At 35.2% G+C, this 13,983-nt stretch overlaps 1 protein-coding gene across 5 annotated transcripts in view; it reads right to left on the reverse strand.

Moving 5' to 3' along the window:
* Positions 1-13,983, reverse strand: part of LOC136027541 (anaphase-promoting complex subunit 1-like) — a 255,997-nt gene that overhangs the window by 31,384 nt on the left and 210,630 nt on the right. For all 5 annotated transcript variants that reach the window (XM_065704890.1, XM_065704889.1, XM_065704892.1 and 2 more), the window contains 3 exons: positions 11,683-11,878; positions 8,178-8,245; positions 2,849-2,960 (listed from right to left, as the gene is read on the reverse strand). In XM_065704890.1, the coding sequence (XP_065560962.1) occupies positions 2,849-2,960; positions 8,178-8,245; positions 11,683-11,878 (376 nt within the window). The remainder of the gene's footprint in view (positions 1-2,848; positions 2,961-8,177; positions 8,246-11,682; positions 11,879-13,983) is intronic.

Raw genomic sequence — 13,983 nt, forward strand, 5'->3', positions numbered from 1 at the left:
GGACCCTGCTTGCAGCAGGTGAACTGAGTTTTCAAACTCACCGAATAGAAGCTCAATCAGTCTTGCCTTTGTCTTGGAATTTGAGAGCAACGAGTTCCAGTCATCTAGGTTTGAGCGTCTACCTAGAGCTACCGGAGACCTGTTTGAACATCCTCGCTGCTCATGGCAACCACCGCATTCCTTTAGGCAGATCACCTTGCCTTTTTCGTCGGAATATCCAAAAATCCCATCATATCTATCTGCAAGGACGTGCAGCTCCTTAACGTTGCTGTTGAAAGACACAAGCGTAGAAAATGTCCGTTTTCCATAGCTCTCAACGGTTTCCGATGGATTTGGTGGATGGCTTCTGAGGTAGGGCATCAAGTCTACCACCCTTGAGTGAGTCGACTCACTGCTAATCTCGAGGTTAACGGGCCACTCGCTCAAGCTGATTTTTGTTTTCAAATACTCTAGAAGAGCCGACTTTGTTCCTGTCCGAAGCACAACCATTCCAGATATGGCACTTCTCTGGAATATAGAAGGTGCATATGGAAGAAGCTCATGGGAAAGCAAATTCTTTAGATGGTGAAGTCCTCTTTCGCCTTTAAAGTCAACACTCACCAATACCCTTTTGACAGTTTGAAGTTCAACATTGGTAAGGCTATTTACAGCACTAGAAGTATTGGTTGCTTTTTTCTGTTTCGCCTTCTCATTATTCATGACCTTTACTTTGCTAAAGGCACCTTTTTCACCGTCCAAGTAGCGATCAACCGCTCTGCTTCCAACAGATCGCACACTGAGGAGACTGTCAGCTATCTCACTATCAACTGTCTCAAGCGTATAAATATTCAGCATATCTTCGTCAGTGGATCGAAAGGGATTGAGCCTGGCTTCCAGAACAGACTTAATTTTATCAACAGCCATGTGTTGCCGCAGAACGAAGGAAGGGTGATCTTCGTGGTGAGAGGAGTCAAACTCCTCTCACCACGGAACAATGCGGAACAATGCGTAGCATCTCAGTGAATGTAGACGAGACTGAGGCACAGAACGGAAGAGTTAAAGTCCACTTCACCAGTGCCAACTCATTCATGGTAATACCCGTCATTATACCTTCCGTTTTTGAATCTAAATTAATGGTAGATTCTACAGCATGGTCTGGGGATATGCAGTTAAATTTTGCATTCCTCCTCTTCACATTGAACAGTCCATTGTGGAATGCCTGATCTACTTCTTGAGGTAAGCCCTGCATCTCAGCCAGGTACTCAATCAAGCAAGTGCCATACTTATAGTGACCACATGCAACTAAATAAGGAAGCATTTTGCTAGCTCCTTCAAGATGGCCATCCCAGTCACCAGATCTTTCACTGTACAAAAACTGCCACAAAACCAGTACCATTTCTTTGTACTGCTTCCAGAACTTGTGGGTTTTTGAGCGTATAGGACATATCAACAACCTTTGTACTGTAAATATGTTTCACAAGGAAAGCCTACCTTCAGTGTCTACACCTCTTGCATCAAGCTCCACTCAAGTGCAAATCAAGTTTAAGGTCCTCCATAATTTTGTGTTTAGACTCCTTTGCTTGACTTTTTCTATTCAGCTTATCTTGGAAAATCTATCTGGCCGGGTGAACCCTGACGCATTCACACTGGATAGATGCCGCTGCTTATCCGAGCTAAAAATTGGGTCAATCCGCTTTTCTGTCAATAGTTCAAAAACGAGAAGAGTTAGAGAATTTCTGGATCAGTCATTTTGTAGGACAATAAATTTCCTACAGAAGCCATTAAAAAAAAATACACCTCAGTCAGGCAAATTTTCAAGATGGATCAAGATTAATCCAAAAGAGAGATAAATTGTGTTAACTTTTTCGTCGAAATTTTGTGATTCCAACTGAACGGCAAAAGATAAAAATGTTTTGAAAAGAGAATATGATTCTTTATTTAATTACCTTCGATCTGAGGTATAGCTGAACAATTTTGGAGTAACCTGTAATTTTTTATCGATTTTAATATAATTTTTGCCAGTTAAGATGGATTTTTAGGGAATTTGAAGAAATGTGGATGTCGCACCCATTTGTCGACTATATAACGCCGATTTTCGTTTTCAGCATGGTCGATTGCATTAGATTGCACACTCAAACCTTCTGCTGCTTGCTGATCACCTCAATCCTTAAATATCAACATTTCTCTCGTCTGGCTCCCTGACTATATTGGGCACTATTTGGCTAGGCCATATGCAGCAAAACTAAAGCGAAGCAATAAATGAAAGATTTAACACTGGTAATTATCAATTATAGTAAATAATTATTAATTATGTAATTCTAATTATAATTAGATAATTAGTAAGCATTAATCTAATTATCAAAATTATGATAAACTATAAAACTATAATTCATAGAAGCACACATATTAGGCACTGTTTGGCTAGGCCAATTGCAGCAAGACTAATGCGAAGCAATAAAGGAAAGATTTGATAATTATAATTATTCAGTATAATTAATAATTACTAACAATGTAATTTTCATTATATAATCAAACAATTAGTAACTATTAATCTAATTTTCAAAAAAATGATAAACAATCTAAATATTATTCATACAAGCACACATATTGCGCACTGTTTGGCTAGGTCACATGCAGCAAAACTAATATAAATCCATAAAGGAAAGATTTAATATTATAATTGTTAATTATAATTAATTACTAAATATATAATTATCATAGACAAAAGCAGACGTATTGAAGATTGTTGGGCTAGGGCATATGTAGCAAAATTATATACAACAGGCTACATACAACAAAACAAAAGCAAAGCAATAAAAGTATAACCTTAGGAATGAAGGGAAACAATATATTTATAAAATTTTATTACCGTTACACCCCAGACAGGAAGCTTGGAGCCAAAAAATAAATTTAATGTCCTAGGATTTAGAGATCCGCCAACCTTTCTTTTGACATATAGGTAGCCTTGCTCAACAACTTTCCTGAAAAACAAAGGAACTAAAAATCACTCTCAAACAAAATAATTCGAACAAAGTCACCGAAAACCTCAGAATTCTACATATAACTCCCTCTTCTCTACAAAAAAATCAAAATAATTTCAACTTCAAAAATAAATGTGAAAAAAACTCTTTTCTCCTGACGCAATCTAAATCTAAATCCCCAAATAAAGTTACGAAGGAAAGGTCCAATGAAAGTTAGGCTTCATTCCTTGGTAATGAAGCCTCCCTTGGGAATAAATTTAGTATTTTAGGATTTATAGCTCCACCAACCTTTCTTTCAACATATGGGTCGCCTTGCCCAACAACTTTCATGAAAATAACAGAATTATAGAGCAACCTCAAAACAAAATACTTCGAACACCGTTACCGACCACCTCAGAAATCCATATCTAACTCTCTCCTCGCTAAAAAAAAAAAAAAAAAAAAAAAACAACTTCAAAATAATTCCTACTTTAAAAATAAACATAAAAACCTCTTATCTCCAAAGGCAATCTAAACATAAACCTCCAAATATAGATAGCAATAAGTTATCGCTCATTCTCAAATTTAAAAATAAAGTTAACTTACATTTTCGTTCCTAAAACAAAAGGGGTACAATTCACATCTTTTACAGAATAAGGTTTCAAGCTTTCTCTATTAATAATTTTCTTCTTTTCAACTGTTTAAGTTAGAAAAAAACTATGAAATAACACCATGTAACTAAATGGAGTGACTTCATCTACATTACTAGTTGGGTAACAACGTAACTCTCAGCTCTGGAAACAAGGGCGTGAAGCTACACAACGAGTATTTGAAGCACAGAGATTCCAATTGCAGGAGAGTGATTGTCCTCTCTAGATTTTTTGGGTATTTTCCATTAAAAATCTACAAAAAGCAAAAATACTTACATTTTGAAAAAAAAGAAGAAAATCCCCCCACCCCAACATTTTTATGAGTTGATGTTGGCTGAAGTCATCCTACTAAGCGAGTATTTCTCATAAGACAGCCAGTAGATTTCTGATCCACACAAAAGAGTATTTTGTGTTGTATTTTTTATGTATTTTATATATATATTTATATATTTTTTATATATTATTATATTTATATAATTTTTTATATATTATTATATTTATATATATTTTTATATATTTACTGGTATATATATATATATATATATATATATATATATATATATATATATATATATATATATATATATATATATATATATATACTGGCTGTCTTATATATTTATATATATTTTTTTATTATTATTTTATATATATTTATATACATTTTTTATGTATTTTACATGTTTATATTTTTTTTATACCTATTACCCGACAGATTGCTCTGGCAGTTTGTGTCTATTTGGTCATATAATTATCACTACAATTATGTTATAACATAAAAATAAAAGCGTTTTGGCCCAAATCTAAATTCTCCTTGGAATTGCCTCCTTATTTCTCCAGGTATACAAACGCAAGTTAAATAGTCTCTACATAACGACATCCAATTACGACTTTTTTTTTAAATAAGATATCTAAACATGACTCCGCAAACCTGACCAATGGATAAGACCCACTGCAAGAACAAGTTGGGCATATTATCTTTCACTTTGGGCCCAACTACATCACTATTCTTCATAAATTTATACTATCTCATATTTTGATGTTAAAATTAGTAGAATAATAGATGCTTCATAGTACTATACGCAAGAAATATACCTTAACACATATTAAAACTTATAAGTGAATAGATAATATCCTTTCAGAATAAGCAGAAAACGACAATATTTTAAATTCTATACAAAGTAGTTGAAAATAGTGTTTAAGGAGATGCATCGCTAAAATAAGCAAATTTTTGCAACCTAAGATCCCGTATTCGCAAAAAGTGATTTAACCGTACTAAATTTTCTTCTTATGCGTCCATCAAGCAAAATCCCTAAAAAGTTACATAGACAGACTACAACTAAACTGAAAATTTTACTTTCTACTCTTGGAGAACTTGTCACAAACATGAAAGAGACAAAGGACCTAGTACAGAGGCTGGCCACCTTTTTTGGCTGCGGGTTAAAATCAACAAAAACGAATATTAAAGGGACGTTTGGATCAGTGACATTTCTATTTTAAAAAGCATTTTAGTAAATGTGCTTTCATCAGCTGCAATGCTACGTACGTTTTTAGATAATAAATCATTATTGATCTGTTCATCAATTTTTCGGCCGTATCTTCAAAGTAAGCATTCACACTGTTTCTGTTTTTATTTCTGTTTCTGTCTAACCTGTTTTTTTATCATTTTTTTTTTCGAAGACAGGAAACAGAAACAATACATCTGTTTTTGTCGGACCTGTTTTTGTGTTGATTTTGTTTTTCTCCATTTCTGATTTTTACATGTATTCTTTTTTTGGTTAAACCAAGAGCTTGGGTTGACACTATTGTTAAAGTTTGCTACCTGGGAAGGGGGGGAGGTTGAAAGGTCTTCATGCTTTGGTCACCTCCTTTACCTTCGTTTAACCAATGTGCTCAAGTTCTAAGGAGAAATTGATGCAGAGCAAGTTGTTGAATGTGAATCTAATAACAATGATGATGAACTGGAAGAAGGCTCAAGTAGAGAGCAAGAGATTGATGCAGACAAAGATGATCTACCCGATGTCACCAATGAGGATATTGCTAATACAACATCTGATATGGATGACCCTAACAAGTTGAATAAAGCAAGTGCATGTGATGATCGGGCTGAAACTGCATCTGACTCGCACTAGACAGCACTAGTCATAGTTTTTATTTTATTTAGCTAGCTCTTGTAACTAATGCTTTTTCAGATAAGAAGAAGCTCAAGTCTAACTACAAGACATCCTCCAGAGATTTAGAACCTGTAGCTCAATATTAAATTTAAAGCTGGTACAAAACAGAGCCAGAAGCATGAAGTACTGTTACATTAGATCTTACAACAAAATAAGTAAGTACGTCCTAGTACGTCCAGAACCACCAAACTCGCCAAGGCACTGAACCCCGACCCCTAACTCCCGCAAAGAAAGGGAATCCAGTCCAGTTGCGTCAATCACGTATCTACGACATTTGCTTATTCTACCCACCAAGTTTCTTCCCGATCTCTTCACTCTAAGCGTTTTCCAAAATTTCCTATTTCCCCCAACCAATTCCCTTCAATGTCGACAGATCTGGTCGGAATTTGAAATAAGAGCTCTGAAACATGAGTTTCTTCTAAGTATGAAATTTTATTAAGATCCAGTTACCCGTTCTTAAGTTAAAAATACCTCAATTTTTCCAAATTAACACCCCCCAGCTCCCCCAAAGAGCACGGATCTGTTCTAATTATGTAAATCAAGTATCTACAACTTGTGCTTGTTCTTCACATTAAGGTTCATCCCGATATCTCCACTCTAAGCGTCTTCCAAGATTTCCAGTATCCAAGATTTCTGTTTCCCCCTCCAACCCCTTATGTCCCTGGATCCGATTCGAATTGACAATGGAGTATCTGAGATATACGATATCAATTTTTATTAAGATCCGATCACCAATTCGTCAGATAAAGATAACTCAATTTTCACGTTTTCCAAGATTTCCAGTTTCCCCCTACAACTCCCCCCAATGTCACCAGACTTCGTCGGGATTTAAATAGGAGCTCTCAAGCACAAGATCCTTCTAAATATCAAATTTCATTAAGATCTGATCATCCGTTCCTAAGTTACAAATACCTCATTTTTTATAATTTTTCCGAATTACCCCCAACTCCCCCAAAGAAAGCGGATCCGATCTGCTTATGTCAGAAACGTATCTTAGACGTGTTTTATTCTTTCCACCAAGTTCCATCCTGATCTCTCCACTCTAAGCCTTTTCCAAGATTTCCGGATCACCCCAACTCCTTTCCAATGACACTGGATCCGGTCAGGATTTAAAATAAGAGATGTGAGTTACGAGATCCTTCTAAATTTGAAATTCCATTAACACCCCATCAATCCTTCGTAACTTAAAAATACTTCATTTTTTCTAATTTTTCAGAATTAACCCTCTCCACAACTACCCCAAAGAGAGCGGATCCATTCCAGTTATGTCAATTACGTATCTATGACTTGTGCTTAGTTTTCCCACCAAGTTTCATCCCTATCCCTCTACTCTAAGCGATTTCTAAGATTTTAGGTTTCCCCTCCAACTCCCCCCAATGTCAGCAGATCCGTTCGGGATTTAAAATAAGAGCTTTGAGACACGATATCCTTCTAAATATTAAATTCCATTAGGATCCGATCACCCGTTCGTAAGTTAAAAATGCCTCATTTTTTTTTCCAATTTTTCCAAACTAAGCGTCCTCCCACTCCCCCCCCCGAGATGGTTGAATCGGGTAAACGACAATTTCTAATTTAATCTGGCCCGGTCTCTGATACGCCTGCCAAATTTCATCGTCCTAGCTTATCTGGAAGTGCCTAAACTAGCAAAACCGGGACCGACAGACAGACAGACCGACCGAATTTGCGATCACTATATGTCACTTGGTTAATACCGAGTGCCATAAAAACAACTGTTTTCTGTTTTTCCAAAAAGCAGAACAGAAAGTAAAAACAGGTCACCTGTTTTTGACTGACCTGTTTCTGTTTTTGTTACTTGTACCTTTATATTTTGAAGTGAAGCGATAGGGGCTGCAGAATGAGGTCCTTACCACAATTACATCTGTATATGAAGTACATATTAATTTTCCATTATTGGTGTTATCAAATTTAGTGTCCAAATATATTGAAATAGCCTCTGTTTTGGTTTGTCAATATTAATATTTTAATAACAAAAACAGTCCCACTTAGGTAAATTCGCGTAACTATTTAGCTGCGTAAATTCATCACTATCCTTATGTTACTGAATACTATCTACAAATGAGAGAACAACAAACGCGTGCGCGCTAATAACGATAAAACTTTTTCAGAAAGCGTCTATAACTTGTTCGGAACATCTATAATTGTTACAGCAACTGTATCATTAAAGTACATCATTTTTTATCATTTATAACATTTTAGTTTATTCATTTCAAGCATATATTTCATAATTTATTTTTATGCTTTATACATTTTTTCAGAGTGTGAGTAGGTCACAGGAAATTAGTAAATGGGTCACTTAGTGAACCTCAGGACATAGGTTGCCGATCTCTGTCTTAATCCCGTGGAAGTCATTAAAAACTATAGGTGGTGTTGAATCAAAGGAAGTGAAACCTTACTTGAGATACGGCCAATTTTTGTTTCTTTCAAAATCAATTGTCCAAAAGTTTTCATCTTCAATCGAGACCTGAAATGAAATAAACATCCTTTATAGAGTCCAAGGCTATGCAAAAGAGACTGAACCCTTTCGGTTGGCCAAAAGCAAGGCTAATTTTTTTCACTTTCGTTGATAAGTATGCAATATATTGCGATTTTAGGCGAAAAAACAAGTAGGATATTCCGAGGCCTAAGATCGAAGCTTATGGACTCCACCATGGATTTCCCTTCGATAGCACGAATGAATGAATGATTTTATTCAGTAACTAAACCTGTACAGAGCATTTCACTATCTAATCTACAAAATACAGCACATAGATTATTTCACAACTACAGCTACAAAATAATAAATAGCACAAAGGAAAAAAAAATGAAGCAATATCCAGTCTCTTTGTTCGGTTCAACTATTCCGAAACGGCATATTGAGCCTCTTTAATAAACCAAATAACATGAATGTTAAAAATGTACAAGTAAGAAAACCCTTGTAATTTTTAAATTGCATTTCGTTTTTTTTTACTTTCAAAAAGTTTACACTCAAAAAGATAATATTAGAAAGTCTCTTAATAACCGCAATCATAAGTGGAACAATTAATTTTGTTATTTTTACATAAAAATTAATTTAATCTAAAGCAACCAATGACAAGTTAAGCCAGTTTATAATTAGTAGAAGTTTTTGAAACACGAAGAAGGTCAATGTGATGAGTAAAAAACTAAAGGGTCCAGGGCTTAAAACTTGGCAGAATAGCTCATGCCATATTGGTTTTTGCGTCAAGTTTTCCGAATTTCCTTTACAGTATTAGATGTAGAAAAGGAATGACCAAATACATAATTTGCTTGCGAGTAAGTATAATATGTATTTTCATTTAATTTATGGCTATTTAAATTATTCAGGGGTATCCAATAATCAGGCCTTCCTCTCTCTCTTTGTCTCTAAAGTCGATAGAAAGGCCTCCTCCTAAAGCGGTTATTGTCTCAGTTTTAGCGGATAAAAAAGCTTTGGAAATTAAAACCATTGAAATTATTTGGACAGATACTACTTTTTTTTTGCAATTTTCTTTTTATTCAGCGCCGGCCTTCCATAGCATAATTGTCTTTTTTTGATGTGATTTTGTTTTTGTCATCGTATTGTCTGAGAATAGTATAATGTTTTCTCGAATCAACAGATCGTTCATGTTTGAATTTTTACGAAAGATAAGTCTTGTCAAACTGAACTGAATAATATTGAAACAACCAAAGAAAATCACCCAAAGCACCAGCTCAGAGCATTTTATGCGTCGTTTTCTTCTTGGATCCAATAGCCCAAGATTGGGGTATAAAAAAGACAAAATGGGAAGAATTATTCGTCTTTTCTTGACGATTTGTTGATAAAACTTAGTTGCCGCAAAAAAAACAACAACAACATAGACCCACTTAAATCGTGTAATCGCGAAGCAGAATAGAAAAAATAAAATAAAAGCGAAATGAAGTATTACCCCCCCCCCCTCCACACCAAACATTTCCTGGGCGAACATGATTTAATCTCGAATATAGAAAGGAAAAAGCAAATACATAGAACTAACGTTATTAAAGATACAGCAACACCTAAGTCTAGCTATGGTTTTCCTCGGAGTGTCGAACCGCAAGAACAGATTTTAAGGAACAAAAATATAGAAAAACCTTCCCGGGAATGTTGTATTTTCGGGGTTTTTCTTACTTTCAAGGAGGAATCCAATCCCCCTATATCGATCATCAAAAATACATGCGAAAATCGAAAATAAAATCACAAGATATCAAATCTAAATCACAAACAGATAGTGATAATGGAATCTGATTGTTTGCATTGGTTAATCGGTAAATTTGAGCACCATGTACATCTTAAAAAAAAAAAAAAAAATCTGTAACTAAATTTTCAAAGAGAAAGACCTCACTATGGAGTTATGTAGTTTTAGGAAGCAGCGGTTGCATAATTAAAAAAAGAAACATAAGTGAAAAAGCAGTAATAAATTAGCTAGAAAATATTGAACCAAACAACTTGACAAGATGTAGTTTTCCTTTGAAGGTGTATAGTAGATATATGTGGGAATGTCTTTGAGAATCAACAGGCTATTTGTGTTTGAGTTTTTACGAATGAGAAACGTTGCCAAAAATAACTGAATAGTTTTTTTCATTGAACAAAATGGCAACACTGACGAAAAGGTTTTACTGCCCTACAACCTTATGATATTGAAATAATACAAAGGAAAGCCATAGACAATAACAATTTTTTAGGCGTGAATAGACCTGAGACGGGTCTATGGTGCAGTTTTTTTTTGTTTTGATATCATTGGTACTTTAAACAACAAACCGGGCATTATAGCAAATAGAAAAGGAACAAGAAAGCGGAAGTACATGTAAATGATAATTTTGAACTTTTTTTTAATCAAAAATAGGGTTTTATTAACATTTGTAAATGATTTTCCACAAATATAAACACCCTTAGTGCACTATTGCCAAAGACCAGCTTCAAAAATTGAAGACTGTATTTGGGCACGCTCAATATGAAAAGCTTTCAGCAAAAACAATAGCTTTCAGATTATTGAATTTGACTTACAATCAATATATCCGTTCTGACACTTTTTATATGCACACTTCTCGTAGGCAAGTCGTTAGTCTACAAAATATTAAGGCAACAACTTCGGTATAAAACTCCCCGTTGAGGTTCTTTTTGTTAAACCGATTTTCTATCCATGCGAATAACCAGATGATAGATTACTTCCCCTTCGTAATTTATATAGAAATGTCAAAAACGAATTTTCTCTATCCTTTTTTCATCTTATTCTTTATTTCTTTCCACCCCATTTTCTCTCTGAATCTTTTTTGTTCATCCTCTTCGTCTCGTGTCTCCCTCTATATTCTCCCTCTCTCTTTTCATATCGTTTTTTTTCTTTTTAAACCCTGAGACAAAGGCCCTTACCCATCTTTTTACATACAATAATCACTCACATCCTTAGAAAATTTCTCTGTGGAAAAATTCAGGTATTTATTATGGGACTCATTTGGGAGACAAGGTAGGTTGCAATTTGTAAAAGTTTTCTAGTTGGTTCAAACAATAAGAGATCTATCTTGTTTTATTTGATACCTGAACTATTAATCTACAATATTAATTGTGTAGATCTAATCCAAAAATGCCCTGCAAATACTTGAAATAGCAGAGTACGTAATTGCAGAGTACGTAAACCTTACGTAAACCTTGCAGTTCTAGTAGAAGACAAGGCGCCTTTCAAAGACACAAAACACTGCATAAACAACTGAGGCCGATAATACAGACTTTCAAATACATGCTCTGGACAATAAACTTTGAAATACGAGGCAGACAATAACCTGGTAGCAGACTCGGCGCCTCCAAAAAGTCCGATACATTATTTGGAATGATTGGTGTCTGTGAAATACGGACTTTTATGTACACACAGAGGTCTTCAAATACAGACTTTAAACAGGGAAATGCATTACCTTGCGCAAAGATGATAATTCGGGTAGAAGACACGGCGCCTTCAGGTAGTAAGATACCTTACTGTAATGACTAGTGTCTTTCAAATATACTCTAAGCTGAACGCTGCAGTCATTCGACGTTGCCAAATCTCTTGGCAATAGAAGCCTTGGTTCTGCAGCTATTACATACAAGTGACGCAAAGCTTGGAGATGGTACCTGAAAAAGGAACTAGTTACTGTATCTCTAAACTTGGCTAAGATTCTTATGCCACTTAGTTCTTTGAGGACAAACTATTTAGCTAGCCCTCTATTTACTGTGATCGCTATGGTCAGCAGCTCGGGCCTCCGGCCCTCGGACGCTTGTTATAATCTTTTCTTATTCCTATTTTTTTTTCGCTTTTTACATTTATATTTTCCCAATTTTTATAGCCTTTAAAAATGCTCATGGTACAAAAATTATTCTTCAAAAATTTTCACGAATCCAGATAGATTAATTAGATATTATTCTTCAATGCAAAGGAAAAAGTGAAGACTAGTGTTGTAAAACTACCATAAAATAAAACTTGGTAGGTTAAATTGGTAAAATAAGGTAAAATTGGTAAAAATAGGGTAAAATATGGCACTCCCTAGGAAATAAAGGGTAAAACTGGTGTTTTGGAGTTGCCCTGTAGCTATAAGACCAGTTGAACATTTCTTTTTAAGCATTACTTTCAGATACTAATTAAATAGTTTGATGATTCTAATTTCCCTGGGCTTAAAACCTGGGCTAATGTCCCTTGTTTCAGAGTTTCATCAATTTAATTAATAGTCTAGTTTATCACTTTAGTAAGCTTGTGCCTAGGGTAATACCTCAGCACTTGAACAGTGACTGATTTCGGACATCCATTTTGTGAAGAAACAAAAACCCTTCTTGGGAGTAAAATCATATTAGCAATCTTTTTTCTATATTTAAACCCAAGAAATGTTACCCTAACAGCCTATTTTTTTCATTTATTTATTAAAAAAAAAAAAAACACCGAATACAAGTAAAAAAGCAGTTCGTAACACTTTGAGATTTTGATTAATTAAGCACTGGAGCATAATAGAAGAGCATTCAGTCATTAAGACAGTTTTCAACAGGATCTGCCGTCAAATCTTCTCCTCTAATTCAGGTTCTGATGACTGTGCCTGTCCCGAAGCCCCCTTCCCCCCAAAAAGTCCTGGACACAGCCCTGAGGATTATGTATCAATTTCTACCTCCAACCTCCCCTCGTCCCTCCCTTAGAACTAATTCTGCATTTATCTGAAGAATGTTTCAAATCAACTGCTGAAACACAAGGGCCGTTAAACTAGAATACAAATTTCTTAAAGACAATGTATTCAGCAACAACACCGAAAAACACTGCTTTTTATAGAAGCCCCTAATACAAGTAAAACCGTGGTTCGTAAAACTTTTTTTTACGAACCACGTAACCACGTTTTTTTTACGTTTTTTGGTGATTTTGATTGACTAAGCACTGGATCATAATAGTAGAACATTTAGACATTAAGACCGTTTCCAATAGGATCTACCGTTAAATGTAGCTCCTCTCCTTCAGACTCAGATTATGATGACTGTGCCTGTTCCGAAGTCCCTCTCCCCCCCCAAAAAAAGCCACGGATACAACCCTTAGAATTACACATCAAGTTCTACCTCCAACCTCCCCTCGTCTCTCCCTTAGAATTGATTCTGCATTTATCTGAAAACTGTTTCAAATCAACTGCTGAAACACAATGGCCGTTAAACTAGAATAGAATTTCTTAAAGACACTGTATTCAGTAACAACACATTCGGTAGCAATTTGTTGAAAAGCAGGCATCTTAGAAAGGGACATTTTAACTTCCGCTTTCCAATTGACTGAGCGTCTTCCAAAATTTATTCGACTACCCCTTCCACATTAAAAGTCTCTGGGAAAAAATTAAAGAAAAAATATTAACATTTTGAACCCTCATGGGTCTATACTATAGGTAATGCTATATGATTGATTCTGACTTGAACATGAGAGTTGAAATTTCAATTTCCCTTCTAATAAAGATCCGATATTATCCACGGGGTATTGGAGGATTTCCGTGGGAGAGCAGGGGATTCTCCACGGGGTATTTTCTGGAGAGGAGAGTAATCGTTGACTCCCGGGGAACAACGGCACGAAGACAAAATTTCTCTGGGATGTGAAAATAAAAATAAAAATGAGGATGTTGATTCTGCTTTGGTCCTCTACATCGACGAAAGTCCAGATCTTTTAGTTCTTAGTGATGAGGTAATTTTAACATCTGAGGCAAATGGTTTCCCACATTCTTTTAGGA

The sequence above is a fragment of the Artemia franciscana genome, chromosome 5, assembly GCF_032884065.1.
Source record: "Artemia franciscana chromosome 5, ASM3288406v1, whole genome shotgun sequence".
NCBI classification, from domain to species: domain Eukaryota; kingdom Metazoa; phylum Arthropoda; class Branchiopoda; order Anostraca; family Artemiidae; genus Artemia; species Artemia franciscana.